This window comes from Chelon labrosus (genome assembly GCF_963514085.1).
Source record: "Chelon labrosus genome assembly, chromosome: 5".
Taxonomy (NCBI): domain Eukaryota; kingdom Metazoa; phylum Chordata; class Actinopteri; order Mugiliformes; family Mugilidae; genus Chelon; species Chelon labrosus.
The window spans coordinates 29,336,439-29,357,006 of record NC_140341.1 but is presented as its reverse complement, the minus strand read 5'-3'; the positions used below and the strand labels follow the sequence as shown (position 1 = coordinate 29,357,006).

General features: G+C 39.7%; 1 protein-coding gene across 1 annotated transcript in view; it reads right to left on the bottom strand.

Annotated features, from left to right (window-relative positions):
- mlphb (melanophilin b) overlaps positions 1–15,356 on the bottom strand; it is a 29,868-nt gene extending 14,512 nt beyond the window's left edge. The window contains exons 1-5 of the mRNA XM_084544377.1: positions 15,002–15,356; positions 5,700–5,921; positions 4,213–4,352; positions 1,947–1,988; positions 300–355 (exon numbers count right to left, since the gene is read on the bottom strand). Coding sequence (XP_084400503.1) covers positions 300–355; positions 1,947–1,988; positions 4,213–4,352; positions 5,700–5,921; positions 15,002–15,198 — 657 coding nt within the window. The 5' untranslated portion in view covers positions 15,199–15,356. The remainder of the gene's footprint in view (positions 1–299; positions 356–1,946; positions 1,989–4,212; positions 4,353–5,699; positions 5,922–15,001) is intronic.
- Between the last annotated feature and the right edge of the window lie 5,212 nt (positions 15,357–20,568).

Genomic DNA, 20,568 nt, shown 5'->3' with positions numbered 1-20,568 from the left:
AGCCTCGGCACAAATTAGCAGTAAATCTAGTAAGAACTATTAATGTTCTGCAGCCTGAGTGCAAATTAATATCTAATTCTTCTTTTATTGTGCATATCATGCTTCATAAAAATGTTTCCTGCTGGCCACAAACTCACTAAAACTTCAGAACCTACAAAGTAGCTGCAAGATGCCTATGTACTTCATTGTTTTAGCAAGCAAATATTGATTAGGCACTTCATAAGAAAGTGCACACACGAGATAGAACCACATCCTGCTTCTTCAGCCAAAAGAAAATAATTAAGAAGAACTTGCCGTACCCCTTTGTATTGTTGTAAGTCTGTTGCATCCATGTTGTGCTCCTCATATCCATCTGCTGATAGGTACATGGCCTGGTTAGAATAACTTAAAGACCACACATTGCATGTAAAAGCACACGATATCTGGGAACAAATGCAGCACACAGATGAAAAGATCGTGCACCTCTTAGTGCACATGCGTTTGTGAATGAACACAGAGTCACTTGATGCTCCAGACAACCTCCACACTAAAGAGTTACTCCTCTATCTAAAAGAGCTGTGATTCTTATCTCATCTTCTATCCAGTAGCCTCTGTCTTTACCCTGAGGTTGTTATTTCTTGTCTATCTTTCATTATTCTATTTCTGTTTGATAGAGAGGGTACTGCACAAGGAAAAAAGATGGCAAAACGTGGAATATTGGGTGTTTTCAGTCCAATTATCGAGTGTTTCTGAGAGAGCTGCATTTCTGCAGTGTGTAACCTTTCGGATACAGAGGGAGGCGAAGGGGAGACTGGCAACAGCAAAAAGAAGAGGTTACACTACACTTCATATTAGGCTCACACATATTACAGATTAAAACTAAATAAATTTCATAGGCTATTTCTACATCCTACAGAAAAACTGTGCAAACCACACTGAAACGTAATACTGCGTCAACCTGTACGGATGAATGCTACTAAGTAACTAATTTTCTTTTTGACTGAAACTCCCCTGGCTCTGCTTTTGTAGTCTTGATATACCAGTGTGAATGGGAGCCAGATGACTGTGCCAGCCTAACTAAAACCCTTTGGTCAGTTTCCAAACCCCTGTATGAGCGAGACTTTCCAAACTGCAAGGTTTGCCGAGTCTAAATGGATCACATTAATAGCCTCATCAGAATACTCAAAGGTAAAACCGAGGCTCAGATCATGTTTATTTACAGTATCATTATTTAAGATGACCACTATTAATATTCTCAAAGGAATTTAGCTTACAAGTTAGTAAACGTTTACTTCAAAATAGATGGAGACAGACCACACACAGAGCCGGATTAACCCTCTAGGGGGTCTAGGGGGTCCAGGTTGGAATAATGTGCAGGCTCTAATTGAACCTTGTTTGTGGTCATTTGGTGAAACTTATGGATATGAATCAGGTCAGTAATGACATAGGGAACTTTACAATGATCGTAAAACAGGTTATAATGCAGGACTGCCGTTCAAGTTTTCAAAATACAGTTAAGCTAAACTGACTAACAGAGGATGTGTACCAAACATGACCACACAGATTCACTGAAAAGTGAGTTCTGAGTTCAAATGGGCATATAGAAATGATTTCCTAGCTTCCCCTTAACATACCTAAATGCCTGGCCGACTACCTTGCTGCACACATGAATGGTACAAAATGAAGTATAACTCATAAGCTCTTTTAGACTTTTCACGTTTCTGAACTCAGTGGAATAAGAGCTGATAATAAAGAATCATACAAAAAATGTATTACGAATTTTTATCTATGGCACAGACAATCACATGATATGAATTTGCTCAAAGCACAGCTGTACTTACACACATGCTCACTCAACTGTAGATCTTGTTTTTAGGTTTCAGAGGATACAATCTGGTTAGAAATCTAAGAACAATATCTGACCTTTCCCGATGTTTCACTTCAGTCATTCCGTTCAGTCTACTTACTGCGGACATCAGGCATGCTCCGTGTGTCGTATTCACAAAGCTCTGTAAAACAGAAAATGCAGATATGACATGGATTATTTAAGCGAGCTTGATGGCAGTTTCATAAAAATGAGCCTAGAACCTGACTTAATTCCGTTAATTACCTTTGAACTGTTATTTTCTATAATGAAAATTAATGAGCCTATGCTTGCCATCCATTAACTTTAATACATAGCTGATAGTGCAGGTAGTCCCTACTTTCCACATAAAATATTAATCAAAAACAGCAGCAGTTGCAGCTGTAAACTGTAGAGCCAGGGTTAGAGTAAGCCAACTACAGAAATAAACTTTTGTGTCTGAACAAAAGACTCCGTTGTAAGCATCAGCTAAGATAGTGTGCTTGTAGGATGACACCCTTTGAGCTTTGGGGGCCCAGCGGACCACGGCACAGCAGAATAGCAGAATACATACAGCAAAAAGACAAGAAAAGAATGTCTGAGTGTGGATGTGTGTGTGTGTGCGCGCGTGTGTACAATGTACACTCATGCGTGTTGAATTTAATCTTGGCGGTCACATGAATCTCCACATGCCATAAGCTGCCGGTCACTTTAAACTTAATGCATCTATTAACATGGATGTTTATGACCACATGTCATGGAGACAACTTGCATCTGTGCACACTCTGCAGACTGGATTCCACATAAATACATGACAAACAAAAGTTTTGTTCTCCCTCCCTCTCTCTGCTTCTGTTCGGTGGAGCCCTGCAGGACTGGATCCTTCACTTCCAGACACAGATTGGGAGACATGTGACTGAATGATCACAAGGCCCGCTGTGCTAAGTCTGCCAACTAACCAGCTCTGTATTCCTTCCCAAAGTCCTCGAGGGTGACTCAGGGTAAGCAGTACCAGGACTCCCTCCCGTCTCCTCATAATTCATGATATTCATTGATCTTCTGCTGCCATGATCTCACAAAGCTGAAATGAAGTGTGCTTGAGGGACAATCGTTTCATATGCTGCTTAAGCAACTTCAAAAAGTGAAGAGAGGTTTTGATGAAGCTACTAACCTCGTTGCATCAGACTTAGTAGGAAACTCAAAAAGAACTTTTCACCACATTCTCAGGTATTTCAACAAGCACACTGGTCAGTTAAGGACAAAAGGCCTAAGACATTAGTCTGAGACAGCACTCGGCACAGCTGTGAGGAGTCAGAGCTGGAAAAACAGGAAAGATGGAAGAGATTAAATCCCTATGACAGATCTGGCAGCCAGTTGATGACGGTGTACTATCTAGAAAAAGACAGCGGAAACTTCATTCTGGTGACTCAGTGTCCCAAAAATGAATGCTCTCTTAGACAGATGGGTGACAAATTATAAGACAAGGGCCCCATAAAGTGTCTCAGTAAGGTGTCTGTCCCCCAGGAACTGCTTCAGTGGCCCTTATCCTAGGTTCTCAAAGTATCTGGCGGAGATATAAACATCATCTTCTCAAAAGATATTCTTCAGTTTGTTTTAAATGCTCTCTATTCTGGTGACTGCAGGGCACTCTGTGTCATGATGTCCATACTACTCAGTGTACATGGACATGCAAATCAGTATCTCAGGGTCCCTGGCACTTGACACCAGCCAGCAAAATATGAATATGAAGAATCTTTATTTTGTAACTGAGATTCTAAGATCTGTCTTCTTCAAAGAAAACTCCAATTCTTAAACTCAAACTTGACACAGTTCTCACACAAGATAGTGATGGTCATGGTGACGCATACAACTTTTCCATGCAGTTACAATACAGTATGCAGCTGTTGACTCTCAGTAAAGCCTTTCATTTAGTGGGGATTTCTCATGGTAAGCTCGAGAGAACTTCCATGACTTCAAGCCTGTGCTCTCTGACATTGGCAGACATTGTTGACCGGGAGCCACTCCTCAGGGCTTGTAAAGAAATCAGCAGAGCAGATGGCCCCTCAATGTAACCTTGACAAGAAGCCTGACATTCTACCTCATTTGTAACCTTTGATTTGCACATGCATAGAGACACACAATCCCACCTGGCCGCCGTTCAGAGTGACCACAGTGTTTGACTGTTACTCACTAAAGAGTTTCAGATCAGTCAGTGTGAGTTAATCTCTTCGCTGAAAGGCCTCCGTGACAGTACTTGTTAAGTAAAGGGGGCGTGACTAATTTATTAACCAAATACAGATTTTCGCAACTGGCTCAAGGATTAAAACATTCCAGACATAAGCTTAAAAAAATCATTGAGTGACAAAGTAAGTAGAAGTTAGACTACTGACCTCCGAGGTCACTCTGGGAACAATTGCGTTCTCCACTTAGCCTCTTGAAGAGCGATCGCATTACCTTGGCACTGCCAAAGCGTTTGAAACGGGCACGGACATTCTCATGGTACCACTCCAGGGTACCGATCTTGAGGACCCTGTTGAGCGAAATGGAGGGAATAAAAACAAAGAAAGACAGGGAACAATTGACCAGGTCACAGAAAATACCCGTGATACAACAATAATAAGGGCGGTACCCTTGGTGACTGAAGAAAAGTACAGGTCTCAGCATGAGATGCATAGCTTAATATCGTCCAGACACTGGCTGAGGTCCAATGAAAAACTTTTTTCATCTGAGAAAACACTCGTATAATTGTTACATATGGAAGTGGAACAAGTTGGATGAATTCATTTATATAGCACGCAACGCTTGGTAAAAGAGACCTGTCTGTTAAAATGCTTGAGCAAGACGTTGAACCTTTGGCTGCTTACACAGAAGAGGTTGCTCCGGTCATGGCAATTAATGACAGAATTAACTAAATATTTTACATGTGTGCAGGCACCAGAAAAGCACTTTGTGAAACGCAAGATTTTGTCGTCTGTCATAGCTAATTATGCTTGTTATCGATCTTAGACAGGGAATATTTGGAATCTCTCAGAAGCATATAATTGCATTCTTAAGAAATTCAAACCTCAGCTAAGCAGCCATGTCAAACCGAAGTATTTCTCATCATTCAACATTGTCTTGTTGACAAATCTCAGTTTTCAAACACAAACTTTGCCTTTAGCTGAACTTTAAAGTTCTGCTACAGTGACCTTTTCACCATGATGCCAAGTTTAATTTTCTCTTATGACTGACAGTACAATGAGTGAAGCATACAGAGTCCAAGTCCAGATTTCTGTCCAGTACTTAAAACATTTATTAGTCATTTTGCATCCCTTTAGGATTGTTAAAAGTAAAAGTACACCCTGGCAGGAAGCTGATGACATTCTAGAGCCACAGGCAAGAATTTCACCTGCGTAATGACTTGATTAAAACTGAACTGATCATATATTGATCATTCAGTATATTGAAACAACAATATATATAATTTTTATTGAGAAATCCTTTCACAAACTTGGGAGTTGGAAGCCCACAAGGGGTCAACAACTTGTAACTGCCAGTTGCACAAGCTGGCAATTATTTCAGTCAACTCTGATGTAATCTATTGCCTACCAACAAATAATGCTTTTTTTTTTTTTTTCATTTGTAGTATGCAGCAATGACCATGAAGTCAGTTGTGGAATAAGTCTTAGTCTAAACACTAAGGGACAGGGAGGTACACGTCTGACTTCTGTCACCTCTGTCTCACCTTTTAATACCACCACCCAATACCCTGTGGAAAATGACTGTAATTGTAGAGAGAAGTTCACACTTTTTGGATTGGTGAGATTTTTCACCCCTTGGAGATGGTGCCACTACTTTAAATTATTTCTTTGAATTATTTTTAATTGCCATTTCCTACCTGGCCATGTGACAAGGATCACACAGCCAGCCATCCTCCTTCTTGTTGTAGCGGCTGCAGGACTTGCAGATGAAGAGATGGCAGTCCAGACACTGTCGCTTGCTGTTGACCAGGAACTTGAACGGCTGGAGACAACGAATACAAAGAGATTCAGTCAGGCTGGTCTGGTTCCCCAGCAACTCTCTCTTGGTGTCTTCCTTCTCAATTTTGGTCTTTAGCTCCCTGAAAATAGACAAAATGACAAAATAGATACTTAACACATGTACATATGCTCTTGTGCTTGAAGGGTGCTAGGTAACAAACTAACAAAACATCTTCCATGACATTCCACATATTTTTGTTTCACATCTGGTATCATGTAAGAAGTCAAATCTATGCAAATGGCCCATGACATTTACCTCATTCTTTCAACAGACCTTTAACAAATTAAAACACATTTAAAACACCTACATTCAAAAACACTTAAATTAAATTCACATGCTAAAATATTAGGTACCCAAGTGAAAAGGAATTAATTCTAATGTAACAGTCCTGCACTAAACCAATTTTTATGACTATTATTCATTGTTAATTCAACTGGATAATCATTTTGGAGGATGAAGTTTGTGGTGCTGTTAAACTGGATTGAATTAAACACTAATGTGTCTCTGTAATTTAGTCCAGCCCACTGACTACAATGTCAAAACAATAGAAACACGTTCTGGTACAACCCAGTGCAAATCATTAGTACTACAAACCACAGCCTCCAAAATGAAAAGACAGTTAAATCAACAGCTTTCTCATTTATTTCAAACTAATGCTGATGGATACCATAACCTTCATGAAGCTAAGGTTTAGAGCAGGACAGTTACAATCAAAAGCTTTCATTTGCGCAAGTGTACCTAATGTTTTGGCATCTGTGTGTATATGATTCTGATGCAGTAACAAGCATGATAAGGAAATGAACGTGAACAATGAAAGAGAGGAATATGAGTCTCTCTAGATTCTTGTTTCACACAGTTGCACACAGAACCTCCTGCTTTTCTTTGAGACAGTGTTGGTGACGGAGGTGGTATAGTGGTGAGCATTGCAGTGCACCTGGATTCGATTCCCGGTCATTGCAAAGGTATTTACTAAATTTCTCATGTAAATAAAGCATCTGTGGGTGGGAATCTAAGTTTGAATGATTCTGATCTAAATCCAAACACAGTGCTTATTTTGAGGATAAAATAAGTTACCCCCAAACTGGCATCTTAAAAATAAATAAATATCAAAATGAGTCAGTCTTGTGAACGGCTCTTTGAAAGGAAGGGATCCACAAGATCCGACTCCTTTCAAAGCGCCATAAATCTATGACATTACATTTTAGGGTTCCATGCAGTAAACATGCAGATTGTATTATAAATTATCTATAATACAGTATTAGGACTTGTGTAATTTAATGCACATAATGTCATTGTGTCACAACACCCGTCTGGTATGCTAAGTAGGTTAAGTTTTTGAAGGTTTTAGGAATATTCTGCCATAGTCCAGTTAAATCTGGACAAACATGTTGCTGTGCCTTGGCTGCACAGTGTAAAGAAGACAGCTTTAGCTGTGCTGGCAGGGGTATTTTTCTCTTTGGACAGCTTCAGACTCAATCTTTCCCCCTGACTCCAATATTTACGCTAAGCTAAGCTAAGCTAACCATAGCCTACACCACTCATCTGAAAACAAAGAAATAAGCACATTTCTCCCAACATGTCGAACCAATAAAAATTGTAACAGAACACAACTGAAGCTGCATTTCTGACTTATTACTCACTTTATGTTTTCCAGCTAAAAAAACAAACTCTGAGCCACTGCATTATACCTCGATTCTATGAGTCAAAATGATGGCTGATGAAATGAGATTGAAGAGATGGCTGTTAGCACATGGATGGCTACACGTGGCTTAATATTGGCAGCTCTATATAAATATTATGTCATCTTTGTTGCATGGAAATGGCAGTAAAGGCAGAATAATGGGGTGCATGAAACATTTTGTGCAATGGTCACGTTAAGATAAAGTTTCTGTTGGCATTCTTGCATGTGTAGTTCTAAATGGCCATAAGTGACAAAACGCCAGACTAAACAGACATATGAAGAAGGGCATACTATGAGAATAATATTTACTTCTGCATTAGTACATTGTACCCCGTGTAAGTTTCTACTTGTAAACAAATCCCTGTTATGAATGACTGCAATATGAGTTTTCCAGTCTTACTCAAGAAAATAGAACAGACAGGTAGGGCATCAATCAAACCTAAATGGAAGCTAATTTTGTTGTAAAATGTGAAAATATTTAGTTTAACAATACAACAATTCTACTGAAACCACATCCCGTTCAAACACATCTTTCTTCTCCTCAGTGTGACTTGACATGTGCTTACAAGTGTGTGGTGAATGACTTCAGTGCTTCAAGTCAGATTCATTTTCCTCAGCAAAGTTTGACCTTGTACTGATTGTTAGAAAAGCGGCAGCCTTTCTCAGCACTGTAAGATGCTGACAGTACTGAAGAGGAAATATTCACATAACAACTCCCAAATGTTATAAAATGTGGGTGGAGTCTGGCAAAACACCCAGCAAGGATGAGCGGATTCCTATTGTTTAGGAAAGCTTTTTTTTTAAGGCCATGCTTTTCAAATTATACCCAAGCTCATCGGGATAAATGGGATACTTTATAACAACCACAACCTTCTGCACACACAGCTGCTGGCCATAAGCGGGGCAATTTAAAAGTAATATCTGTTAAACCTGCTCTCCTCTGAAATATCAAATCCTATAACTCTGGTATACAAGATGCCATTCTGTGATTTCAACTATTTATCTCTGCTGTAGGCAACTTCCAGGCATGGTTGGCAAAGCTGAATATCAAAGAGAAGTGCAACAGCTGAGAGCGAGAGTGCTGCCCTCTGCAGGAGTTGTCAACAGTTTATAAGTGATACCTTGCCTTTTTACACATATGCAAGATGTTGCACCACCTTTTGATTTTCATCAACTCCAGGGAAAGATATCTGGTAATTTAGCAGCTAAATGATTCACTATGTTGATGATGTAATCTTAAACTGGACAGGCTGAAAACTGGTGTCTGCACTGCTGGGAATGAATTTTGTCTGAACAAAACAATATAGCATTCTGTTTGGCCCAATAGTAAAAAGTGTACTATGAAAGACTTGCAAAGTAAGAATTTCGATATTTGACTGAGATTATCTTTCTTAATGATGAGGTAGAGACCACCAAACTATGTGTCTCTCTTATATTTATTTTACCCAGTCACAGGGGCAGTCGCAGTAGAGTGACAATTACATTTAAGTTCAAAGTGCAAAAAAAAAAATAATAAATAAATAAAATAAATAAATATATATATTTACAGTAAAAAAGACTAGATACACTTGTGTGTGTGTTGGAGAGTGGGGGATTCACCGGGCCACCTATGATGTATCTTGGCTGGAGAAATGCTAAATGTGCACCGTTATAGCATAATACTTGAAATGAATAACAGCCAATCAGAATGACTGTACTGTCTGTGTGTCCGTGGACCATTGACTATATATACTAGGCGTGGACGTGCGTCTGTGTGTGTGTGTGTGTGGATGTGCGTTTCTGTGCGCGCTTCTCTGCAGTCAGTGATGGGACTGTTCCTCACCACCCCCCTCCTCCCAGAGGTTGGCGACCTGGAGAGGTAGTCTTGCAGCTATGTTGCTTTTGCCTGATAGATGTGAATGACAAATTTGAATGGTTGCAGGGGAAGATACCACCGGGTAAGACGGCTGTTGTGGTCTTTCATGGAGTTTATCCAGATGATATCTTTCCCTGGAACACTATGATTTAGATAAAAAATAACTAATTTAATTTTTTTCCATTTTCAGATGTGTAAGCACTTTACTAATGAACATACTTCAGTGTCTTCAAAAGCTTCACTCCCCCCTGTGACTGATTAAGAGCAGGTACAGCAGAGTTTTTGCTTAGCTGGCAAAGAATTTGGGTGCAGCAGCCAGACGTTCTCTTGGTTATTCCTGTCTTCAATGCCATGAGTGCAAGCCCATAGATGGTGATCTTCTTTCTGTGTCCGTCCACACAAATCAAACCCTCGTAGTTTAGTCTCAGACGCTCTCACTAACGTCTCAGCAGGTTTACTTGTCTGTCTCTTAGCCCTCCTGTTACCTTCAAATTTACTAACACATTTTATGCTTGACCCCAGCAATTTAAACCTCCAGAAAATTATTACAATTAAAATTGTAACCCAGGTTTATGTGTCAGGTACTTTACATTTGTTTGTCCACTACCTAAATAGCTCTTTAAAATAAAACAACCACCCACCCCACCCATTATACATCCAATATTTTCTCATAGTACTCATATAACAGTGGAAAATGTGCATATATTCATTCACTCATTCATTCATCTTCTGTACCCGCTTATTCCTGTTAAGGGTCGCGGGGGTCTGCCGGAGCCTATCCCAGCTGTCATCGGGCAAGAGGCGGGGGTACACCCTGGACTGGTCGCCAGTCTATCGCAGGGCCGAAAATGTGCATATATTCATTCATTCATTCATCGTCTGTACCCGCTTATTCCTGTTAAGGGTCGCGGGCATCTGCTGGAGCCCATCCCAGCTGTCAATGTGCATATAGCTCTACATTATTTACTGTGTACTTCAGCTTAACAAATTTAAATGCAAGTTACTCAGTTGTGCAATTGTGCAAGGAACCCTGCTGAGAAATACATTTTAAGACTCCAAATGAATAGCTTTGGCTGTCAGAAAGCAGCTGCTTGTTAACTGACAAAATATAAAACAATATTTGCATTTATGTGGATTAAAATGTTTGTCTACTTGATACAGATCCCAGTGTTCAAATTTATTTAACCCTCATTTTGTTCTCCACCAACTGTTGACAACATCTCTGGTTAGTTAGTTAATAGCCAAGTGGTATGATCTGAGAATGAACCCAATCTGTAATTGACCAGAAAACCACAATAAATTGCTGACAGATGTATTTTGTTTGTGATGTAGCTAGTTTTAGCTGCTTTAAAGCTGCAATAGTCTTTTTTTTTTTCAGACTACTTTCCTGACACAAGGCAGTAAAAGCAAAATCACTGACATATTATAAATCACCTTATTAAGCTGTCATGACCAACATGTTGGCAAACAATTTTCCAATTAAGCCCTTTCTTGTTATGCATTATATTCTTACCCACTGTGATTAAAAAAACGATTAGTGCAGCTTTAAGGGCTGGATTTAATTGTGTTCTTTAAAAAAGGATCACACAATGTGAAGAGGCATGGGAATCTTTTGATATATGTCAAAGATTTCAGCTTCTGCATAGGCTACTGGAACATCTGCTTCATGTGACATTATGTGAGGACTTGTGAACTCTAAGTCAGTAAAAGACTAAAATTACAAAATCATTTTAAATCAAACAAACTGTAACGTGTGGTGAATGAGATGGCTTCTGTAATTTTTGGTGGACTTGGGAAAGCAAAACCAAATCTAAATGCATATATTTCATCTGTTGACTCAACAAACGTGGTTGTACAATACATGGGCGTGGACAGTTTTATATGAAAACCGCATGAAGATGTGTACCTATTTTTAGACTGCGAAGGCCTTGGATGAAAACAGCCGCCGCCTGAGCAGCAAGCAATAGCTCATTCGAATGAAAAACAAATAGCTGAAGAAGAACCTTGGCAAAGACCACAGCTCTCCTTCTGTACATCTATTGCCATCTATCTGTCTGTTTTGGGAACTGGAACCATGAAGGTTTCAATGGTCCTGTAAGTAAATTAGCGTAAATATATAGATATTTTTTTTCAACGGACAGGTTAGGATTTCCCTGGAAGTTCAGTTCAATTCAATTTTATTTATATAGCGTCAATAACAATACAAATCGTCTCAAGACGCTTTACAAAACCTGGCCTGAAACCCCCAGAGCAAGCCTGAAGGCAACGGTGGCAAGGAAAAACTCCCTTTTAACAGGAAGAAACCTTGAGCAGAACCCAGCTCATATGGAGGGTAGAGGTGGGCGGATCGATCCAAATATCGATAATATCGATACCAACGTTGGTATCGAGATTGATCGATACCAATGTAATGATATCGATACTTAAGTTTCAGTTTCTCTCGTTTCATTAAAGAAGCTACCTGACTCTGTTTGTCCAGATGCCGCTGCTGTCAGAGCAGATCAGGCTCATTTTGCTCCCCCTCCCCCTCGCGTGTGTTTGTTGTACTGTCATGTGACTCTGCAGCGCCAGGTGACCGAACACCGCCCACCTCTACCAGCCAGGCTCGGCCAGCAGCAAGGCATTACACACAACGAGAGAAAGAATAGAGCTGTTTGGTTATATTTTCGGGCGGATAGCAAGTTGTGTTATTTGTAAAAAGGTGGTAAGATACAGTGGTAACACAACAAACTTGTAAAAGCATATAGAAATTTTTAAAATTCCCCCCCACTTGGCCCCTATAGATCGCTGAAAGGCTATGACGAAAAAAAGTGCACTAAAGGGGAGAAATGTTGTCTTATTTTTGTATTGTATTGTACTTCCTAAACACATCCTTACATTATTTATAATATTTGTTGTGGAGTGATAATTTTCTACACTTTGTTTATTTAAGAAAAAAAAAAATCCAGAAAGAAGTTCAATGAAGGGAGAGATTAAGTTTTTATTGTAGTTTCTGAACACTCTGCATGAAAAATAATTTGTTTTTATTTGTCCTCAAGTGATCATTTTGTGTTGTTTCTGAACAAAAACTTTTATTGTGATAAAGTATTTTCTATTTACTTATAAACCAAATTTTGTACTGAACTTTAATTGATTAATAATCCAAAAGGCAAATCACGAAAACATTTAAAATGTCATGAGAATTCATTCAGATTTAGATTGATTCAGATTGATGGTACGTCCACCTTAATTTTTAAAAAGTATCGATATCGGTATCGGTATCGGCGATACTGGCCCAGTATTTACTTGGTATCGGATCGATACCAAATCTAGCGGTATCGCACACCTCTAATGGAGGGACCCATCTGCCTAAGGCCAGCCAGGTACAGACAGAAAAGAGAGAAGAGAACAGCAAAGAGAGAAGAGAAGAGAACAGCAAGATAAACATACATCTGTCATAGATACACATATCTGACTAAAGCGTACATGTGAATCTTATGATACAAACTGATGATGTTACATGACAATTTGCAAATCAAAGAAGAATCATGGGCAGGTTGGAAAATTGTTCATTCAGGAAGTCATTGCTGTTTAGGAAGAAGTAGAAAATACATTTGTAAAAACAAATTATCTATATTTGAAATGGAACTTCCTATCATGGATTTGTTATTGTGAGAGATATATTTGACCTGAGTGTAAAAGCTCCCCCATACCAACACCGGTGTCAACAAACTAGGTCTACTAAGGAGACGTAAATCCAGCATGGGGCTTGGGTACACCCACAAAAACACCTGTGTGTGGATTATGTATGAAGCAATCTAGCTCAACAAACCGTTTTTTTTAAAGCGGCAGTGGCACTGGTGGAGACTTCTGTTTCCTGTACACTCACAACTGTGTCAGACAATTCATTTAAAACATAACAATTAGATTTAGAAAACAAGTGACTGTCCATCACATGCATCTATAACCATTTTATCTATGTGTAACAAAGTTAAAGTTTTCTTTGAGTGTTTTGTGAAGCGTTCCCAGTCTTTGAAAATCGAATTGACGCAGACAATATAAGGTCTTAAAGATGTTTTTGAGAAGTTTTTTTTTCTTCTTCTTTTCTTTTAACCCAATCTTGAAGTCACAGGACTTCATTTAAGAGAGGCCCTTTATTGGATCTTCTTGTTTGTCCTTTAGTCTTGCTCAGATTAACTGAGATATAAACGTATGAAGGCATCAGGTGTACCACTGAGAAGTTTATTAATTAAAAAACATAAGAATAAATTCTTCAAAACCCTACAGGGTTGCAGCACATGCTATCCGCTCTGCAGTGGTCATCCGCATAGGGAGAGTCCCTCTAAACCTCTTAAATCTCTTCCTCATGCAGCCTGATATCTAAACCATCCATCAGTCACTGTTGCCAATGAGACATGTGAGCAGCAGCTCTGTGAATAAGCAGCAAATGACCGAATTATCTGTTGGTGACGTGGAACTAAATCAGTCTAGTTCTGCTCAGTTTCCTCGCAGCGTGTAGTTTCTGCTCACCTTACGTCAAACAAATTGGCCGATCATCCATTTTGTCTCAATAAAAATGATCTATTCACACAGGATTTGAGTACCAGACGTGAGATTCCAGGCACTCTGTGAAATATGTGTTTCCTGTCTTGATTAAAAAAGTGCATCGCAACACACAGACAGTGCTACAATTCAAGGAAGCAGTATTCACACACTCTTCCTGTAAGAAATGAAAAGTGGAATTCATAAGCAATGCGTCTAATATGATTTATGCTGTAGTAGTCACAGGTGCGTATGTCAGTGGACTTGCCAACCTACTGACCCACATTCTCTTGAACCACCCCAGCTGCAGCGCTAACTTTGTGTGGTCACACTGTTAAACTCAGTTAAATTGTTTAAAATAACACCTATATGATCAAGGACAGTAACAGAGACTCAACTCAGAGAAACTGAGCTATTTAAAATAAAAGCACTATTGTATGTTTTTTTTTATAGCATTTTGTAATATTCTTGTTTCATATATAGCACACAGGAATAACAATTATAGCAGCAGAATAAGTAGAATACACAGATCAGGCAAAACATTCCAAGATTGTGTAGGTCTCCCTTGCATTTGAGAGATCCGATCACTGACCAAATGTGGAGGTGGTCTGGCTTGCGTGTGTCCGGATGTGACCTCTGTGTGCAAGGTCTGAACAGGCCCGAAGTAGCATCCACACGAATGCCAGGTCAAAACATTTCTCAGAAGAACATGGCATTGTCACAAAATGGTCAATGTTATTTACTTTTCCTGTCAGTGGTTTCAATGGTTTGGCTAATCGGTGTAAGTACAGCCAGTGAAGAGATCTGACATTAGCATGAATCAAACCAGATTAAAGTGAGAAATACTGTCCTACATCAGCAGCTAAGATATATGATATAAAATAGTTAAGATTTTACAGTGTGTACTTTGATAGAGAATACTTATTTGTCCGTAGAACTCACTGGGATTATTAGGAAAGGGTTTGAGATGACACGATGAACACGCTGTCCAAAAAAACATTCCTCTACATTCAAGACCAGGTACAGACAATCCCTGAAGACAGACGGTCTCTCAGACAGATCCAGATCAATAAAAGTGATATATTTAACATTTGAGACTTACCCAAGTCTGTCTTCCTCCTTCTTCCTCAGGTCAAAATCCCTCTGGACAACTTCCCACACATGCTTGGCCTCCTCATCTGTGAGCTTGGAAAGATCGAGCTTCTTGCCTTCAGTGGTGCCTGGCATGATTGTAAGCCTGGAAGCTGGCTGGCTCCCTGTTGATGGGCGACAGTTGGCTACAATAAATAAAGCAATCATAGGCCAGTAGTCAATATTAATTGTGTTCACAGAGATCAGTAAAATAAATAGAATTCTAGATTGAAGGTAAACTGCAGTAAAAACACTATAAATAGTGAAAATGTTTCTCTCACAATTGGATTGTTTTAACAGATATTCAATATGACTTACACTGATCTTATGTTCAGTTGTTGAATTTCACACATGACATGTTAATCAGTGGGTTAGGGATAGTCAGGTCTTGTTCACAGGGGTTGCAAATAGATTTCCTGAGTGAAGTTTGCACATGAAGGTCCATCAGGCCAAACTTACCCGTAGGCCGGGCAATGAATTTGACAAACAACTTTCTCAGCTATAAACTTTCACTGACTCACTGAACTTGGTTTACAACACCCAATCAAATGTTAACTGCCAAAAAAGGCCATGTTTATTTGCATTGCTGGTCTCTACTCACTGTTTTTCATTTTGCTGCAAAAATGCTGCTGGGGGCAGATTCCAATTACTTAAAAAAAATATCTATTTTGCTTCTGCCTGTATGTGTAATGAAAATGATTTCTTCCTAATGTGACTACACTAAGAGCTAGAGGACTATATCCAGCGTCCTGAATGATTTTTAAGTCCAGAAAATCAAGACCAACTCAGCCCCATGAAGTTTCGTAATAGCTTTGACTCTCAAAGTGATGATGGTGAGAAAATGTTGACTTACAGGCTGGCGAGAAACAGTAATAGGATTTAAGAGATAACTAGATGGCAAGAAAAGAACAAATACTGCTCCGAGTAGTGAACACACTGTGTAAACGATGTAGTGAATGAATGGATGGGTCTAATGCAGAGAAAGAATTTTCAATAAAGGAAAAATGATGAAGATAATGATGATGATTAATCCAGGGCAAGATGGAAGGTAAATAGTGAGAGCTGACCGGGGAATGGGAAAATATGGGTATGGGAATCAGAGGAGAGGAGGCAGAGGTGAAAACAAGACAGAGCTGAGACAGAAACTGTGGCAACTCAGTTATGATTATGGCAAAATATGGCTAGAAGATTTTCTGACAGGGCAGCACAGTGGCGAGGTGGTTAGCACTGATGCCTCACAGCGAGAAAGTCCCGGGTTCGAATCCATGGGCCGACTGGGCCTTTCTGTGTGGAGTTTGCATGTTCTCCCTGTGTCTGCGTGGGTTCTCTCCGGGTATTCCGGCTTCCTCCCACCATCCAAAGACATGCTCATTAGGTTGATTGGTGATTCTAAATTGGCCGTGAGTGTGAGTGTGAATGGTTGTCTGTCTCTCTGTGTTGGCCCTGCGATAGACTGGCAACCCGTCCAGGGTCTCGCCCGATGACAGCTGGGATAGGCTCCAGCAGACCCCGCGACCCTCAACAGGAATAAGCGGTTACAGAAGTTGAAGCTTGTCAAAGCAGATTCCGTTAAGACCGAGTCCAATTCTTTTTGGACTGACAGTAACATTCTTTGAGTTATTGGAGCTCAGCTAAGAGGCTTACATTAGAGGTTTTAGCCACATGGAGATAACATGTGAAAGAATGTGTGAAAAGAATACTGACGTTTCATTGTCATCATTTAAGCTGATGCAGAAAACTTGTTAACAGCTTCTTGTCAGTCATTTGGTATTGTGTCCAACATTTACACTCCTTTACCTCTTTTCACAAGCTAGCCACTAACCATGTCAGCTGAAAACAATCATTTGCTGTGGTTGGGAAACGAGACAAACAAACAAGACAATGAGGCTGGAGGTAAACTGAGCTGAAAGATGCTCAGACATGTTGTTGAACTGGTACTGACCTCCAGCGTCACAATATTTAGGCTTTTGGTTCACTCTCATTGCACATTATAAGGATCTGACACATGCTGCGTAAGAATTTTATTAAGAGCATTTGTACACCTGCTATTCCTGGAAGTCCACTAATTACATGGCAACAGTGCATACAGTCAAAGCATAGACTGTATATAAATATGGACAATGCATCCCTACTTCCTTGCATTCGGAAGTCATACAGAACCGCTTCACAGAGCAACCTGGCAACCTGTAGTCATGATGATGTCACATCCTGTTTCTATAGCATCAAATAACTAAAACAAACTTTGGCTTCACTATTGAGGAGCTGTTCCGCTGTGAATATTTATACACAGTCTTTGAGTCAAACACATACAAGACAGGAGCATTTATTGACTGTAGCGTCATATATTTGAATGGAAAAAAAAAAATATGATCCAGTCACTTTAACTATGGCATGAAAGTTGCGGTTGCCAAACCCACTGCTATGAGTATTTTTGAAACTGCTGTGCTCCCGGATTCTCACCACAGCAATCAAAAGTTTGTTCACGTAACACAACAAACAAAAAACACTCCACACTGGTTGGAGTTGACGGAAAGGCTCCAGTAACATAGATAATCATGTACAACTGTGCTGAGCTGAAAAGCATCTCAGAATTTGGACACATCCAACTTTGTGGCTGATGTCCCACAATTCCTGTCAGCCCAGAACTGAAATCTGAGCTCACTGAGTGCACAGCCTCAGCAAAACTGGTCAAATGAAGACTTGAAAGGGAATTCCAGGCCCAAAAAATTCCAATCAACAGCACAAATGCATGAACCAAACCTGGTTCGTGTTGTAGTTGTATAATGGTGTGGTTCTTGACAACTTTGGGCCCAAGTCAATGGTGGAATTACACATTGTTGCTGTTCATGTGCTTACCTCTATGGCCACAGTTTGCAATCTTCTAATGGCTATTTGCCGTAAGATAATGCATCATAACACACAATTCATGTCTCAAACTGGGTATATGAACACTGGGGTGTGGTGGAACAGGAGCTTATGTATGTGCACCGTACAAGTCTGTGATGCAATCATGTCAACATGAAGCAGAACAAATAACCACACGTGTATGGAGTGTAATGGGTAACCCATTAGTGTAGTGTTCTGAGTGTAGCTATAAGACCTACTGTTAAAATAAAAAATGTCTATAATACAGTTTCAAAAATAGTAACAGGCCATTTAATCCAATAAAGTTTTACACAAGTAAAAATAATAGAGGAGAGGACTATTTTACAAACTATTTTGAGAAACACTTTTTTTGTGGGCATAGAGTTTTTTTTTTCTAAAGATTTAGAACATGGACTTGGATAAGGCGGTTAAGAACTCTCTGCCACATGCATCTGTCCTGTGATCTGGGATGGACTGGCACAGTTCAACCATGACCCTGCTGGAGGATTTTAATCAAGTCAGTTAAATGGAGCCAGACCAAATATCTCACATGGTTGAGTTTCATAATGCATTGGTTTCAGAGGATGAGGTAACTCCACTGAAGCTGTCAGCGCGCTACACACATGTACACACACCTCCACACAACCAGTACCACTGAACTGCATGTAAAGAATCAAAATCATCGAGGAGAAAAGGAATGTTCAGGATTGTCACACAATGTTCTGTCTGTACCCGGTTGGCCTTAGGCAGATGGGTCCCTCCATATGAGCTGGGTTCTGCTCGAGGTTTCTTCCTGTTAAAAGGGAGTTTTTCCTTGCCACCGTTGCCTTCAGGCTTGCTCTGGGGGTTTCAGGCCGGGTTTTTGTAAAGCGTCTTGAGACGATTTGTATTGTTATTGACGCTATATAAATAAAATTGAATTGAATTGAATTGAACTGGCTTGTTTTCCACAGGCCATGTAAAAAAAAAAAAAAACAACAACTACCAACTAAAAAAAAGCTCAAATGAATGGCCAGACTAATCTAATTTCTGCTTCTGCAAGTGTGCACTAATGGCAAAAACAAGCCCACCAGTTTGTGAGAAAAACAAATCCCATCTAAATAGTAGAATGTTAGTAGAACATTGTATGACAAGACTTTCCCACAGTTAAATTCTTCTACCTTAACATTAAACCAATACACAAAGGCTCGAAATGTATTTGTTTAGTGGGTGTGAGAAACACACCCACTAAACAAATACACAAAAATTGCAAATTTTTTTACATTTTAAAATTCCACGAAAATATACCTTAAAACACGTCAGTCTTTTTTTGTCATATGAAATTCAATCTTATTTATATAGCCTGTGATGTGAAAAATGAAAACTGATATTCACTGTTGATACATAGCATTCCTCGGGTGCATATTTGCAGGACTTCTTGTGTTTGCAAAGGGAAGGTTTGACTTGATAAGAGGTGTGGAGACACTAACCAAAGAAGCAATGTGTATAAAGCAGACTTCCTTAATTCTCAAAAAAACACTTTATGTGCTCTTTCATGAAGATTTAAATGTGACAACATTGGTGAGTGTTCATGAGACTAAAGAAAACTGACAAAACAGGCATTAGCTTTTAAAAAAGTTCAAAATACGTGACTTATTGTATGTCTCTGATAAGTGGGAATTCCCTGAGACGTCAATGTAGAGAGCCACTGACAATTAAAGTAGCACAAATCTCAAAACAGAAACAGCTGCTGCTGCACAAACATGACATTGGCTTACCTTGGTGTTGGCTGAGAAGCCTGCAGGCAGTATTTCCTCTGAAGGCAGACCAGGCTGACTGCAGGGCAAACTAAGTAGCAGACAGCAATGCTAATCACATGTTCAGTTAACCAGGAGGAAGAAAACGCAGGGAGACAGCCTCTTCTCCTCCCTCCTTGACTTGACTTCAAAGAGTCAGGCTATGAGCTTTGGCCCACTCTGGCCTCCTTCACAGTATAATTCAAATAGCCTGGAACTGCTATTATCCTGGGAAAGTACCTGATTAATGGTAAATATGTTGGCATGGAGGGAACTGTTTGGTGCATGTAATTTTCCGGACTGCACAAATGCAGTGGTCATGAGGTCATACAGAGGCCAGTTGGGCATAAAGCCCCCTGTCACATGGTTTGTGTCCTATGTTATAAAAGAGAGTGCAGATGTGTAACTTCATAACTATTAAACAGGGTCTCTTTACTAATAAATAAGTGTTTCATAAGAAAGAACATCTTTTAATAAGCAACAGAATGCAAAACACTTTTAAATCCTCCACTCCTGTTTTCAGCTGATGCATGGTTTTGTTTAAAGGTCTCTTAAAGACAGAATATGATTCTAAGACTGTTATTAGCTCAATGGGTGGGTCATCTCTCTCTCAGATAGGAATGCGCTTACACTGACATACCCAAACATTTACACGTGGAATTAGAACTTAGTTTCTATGTGTTTTGTTTAGCTGAGGTCATTGCACTTCCTCTAATGGAATGTGAGAGCAAAGTTGGATGGAATTTGAATAGACATCAAATAGGAAACTCCAAATAGATTCTGATAGAAATCTGCCCTCAGAAATTGATTAGAGCAGAACTGTTCCTCCTGTTGTTCTCTGCTCTGTGAGACGAGATGGGTCCCTCCATATGAGCTGAGTTCTGCTCAAGGTTTCTTC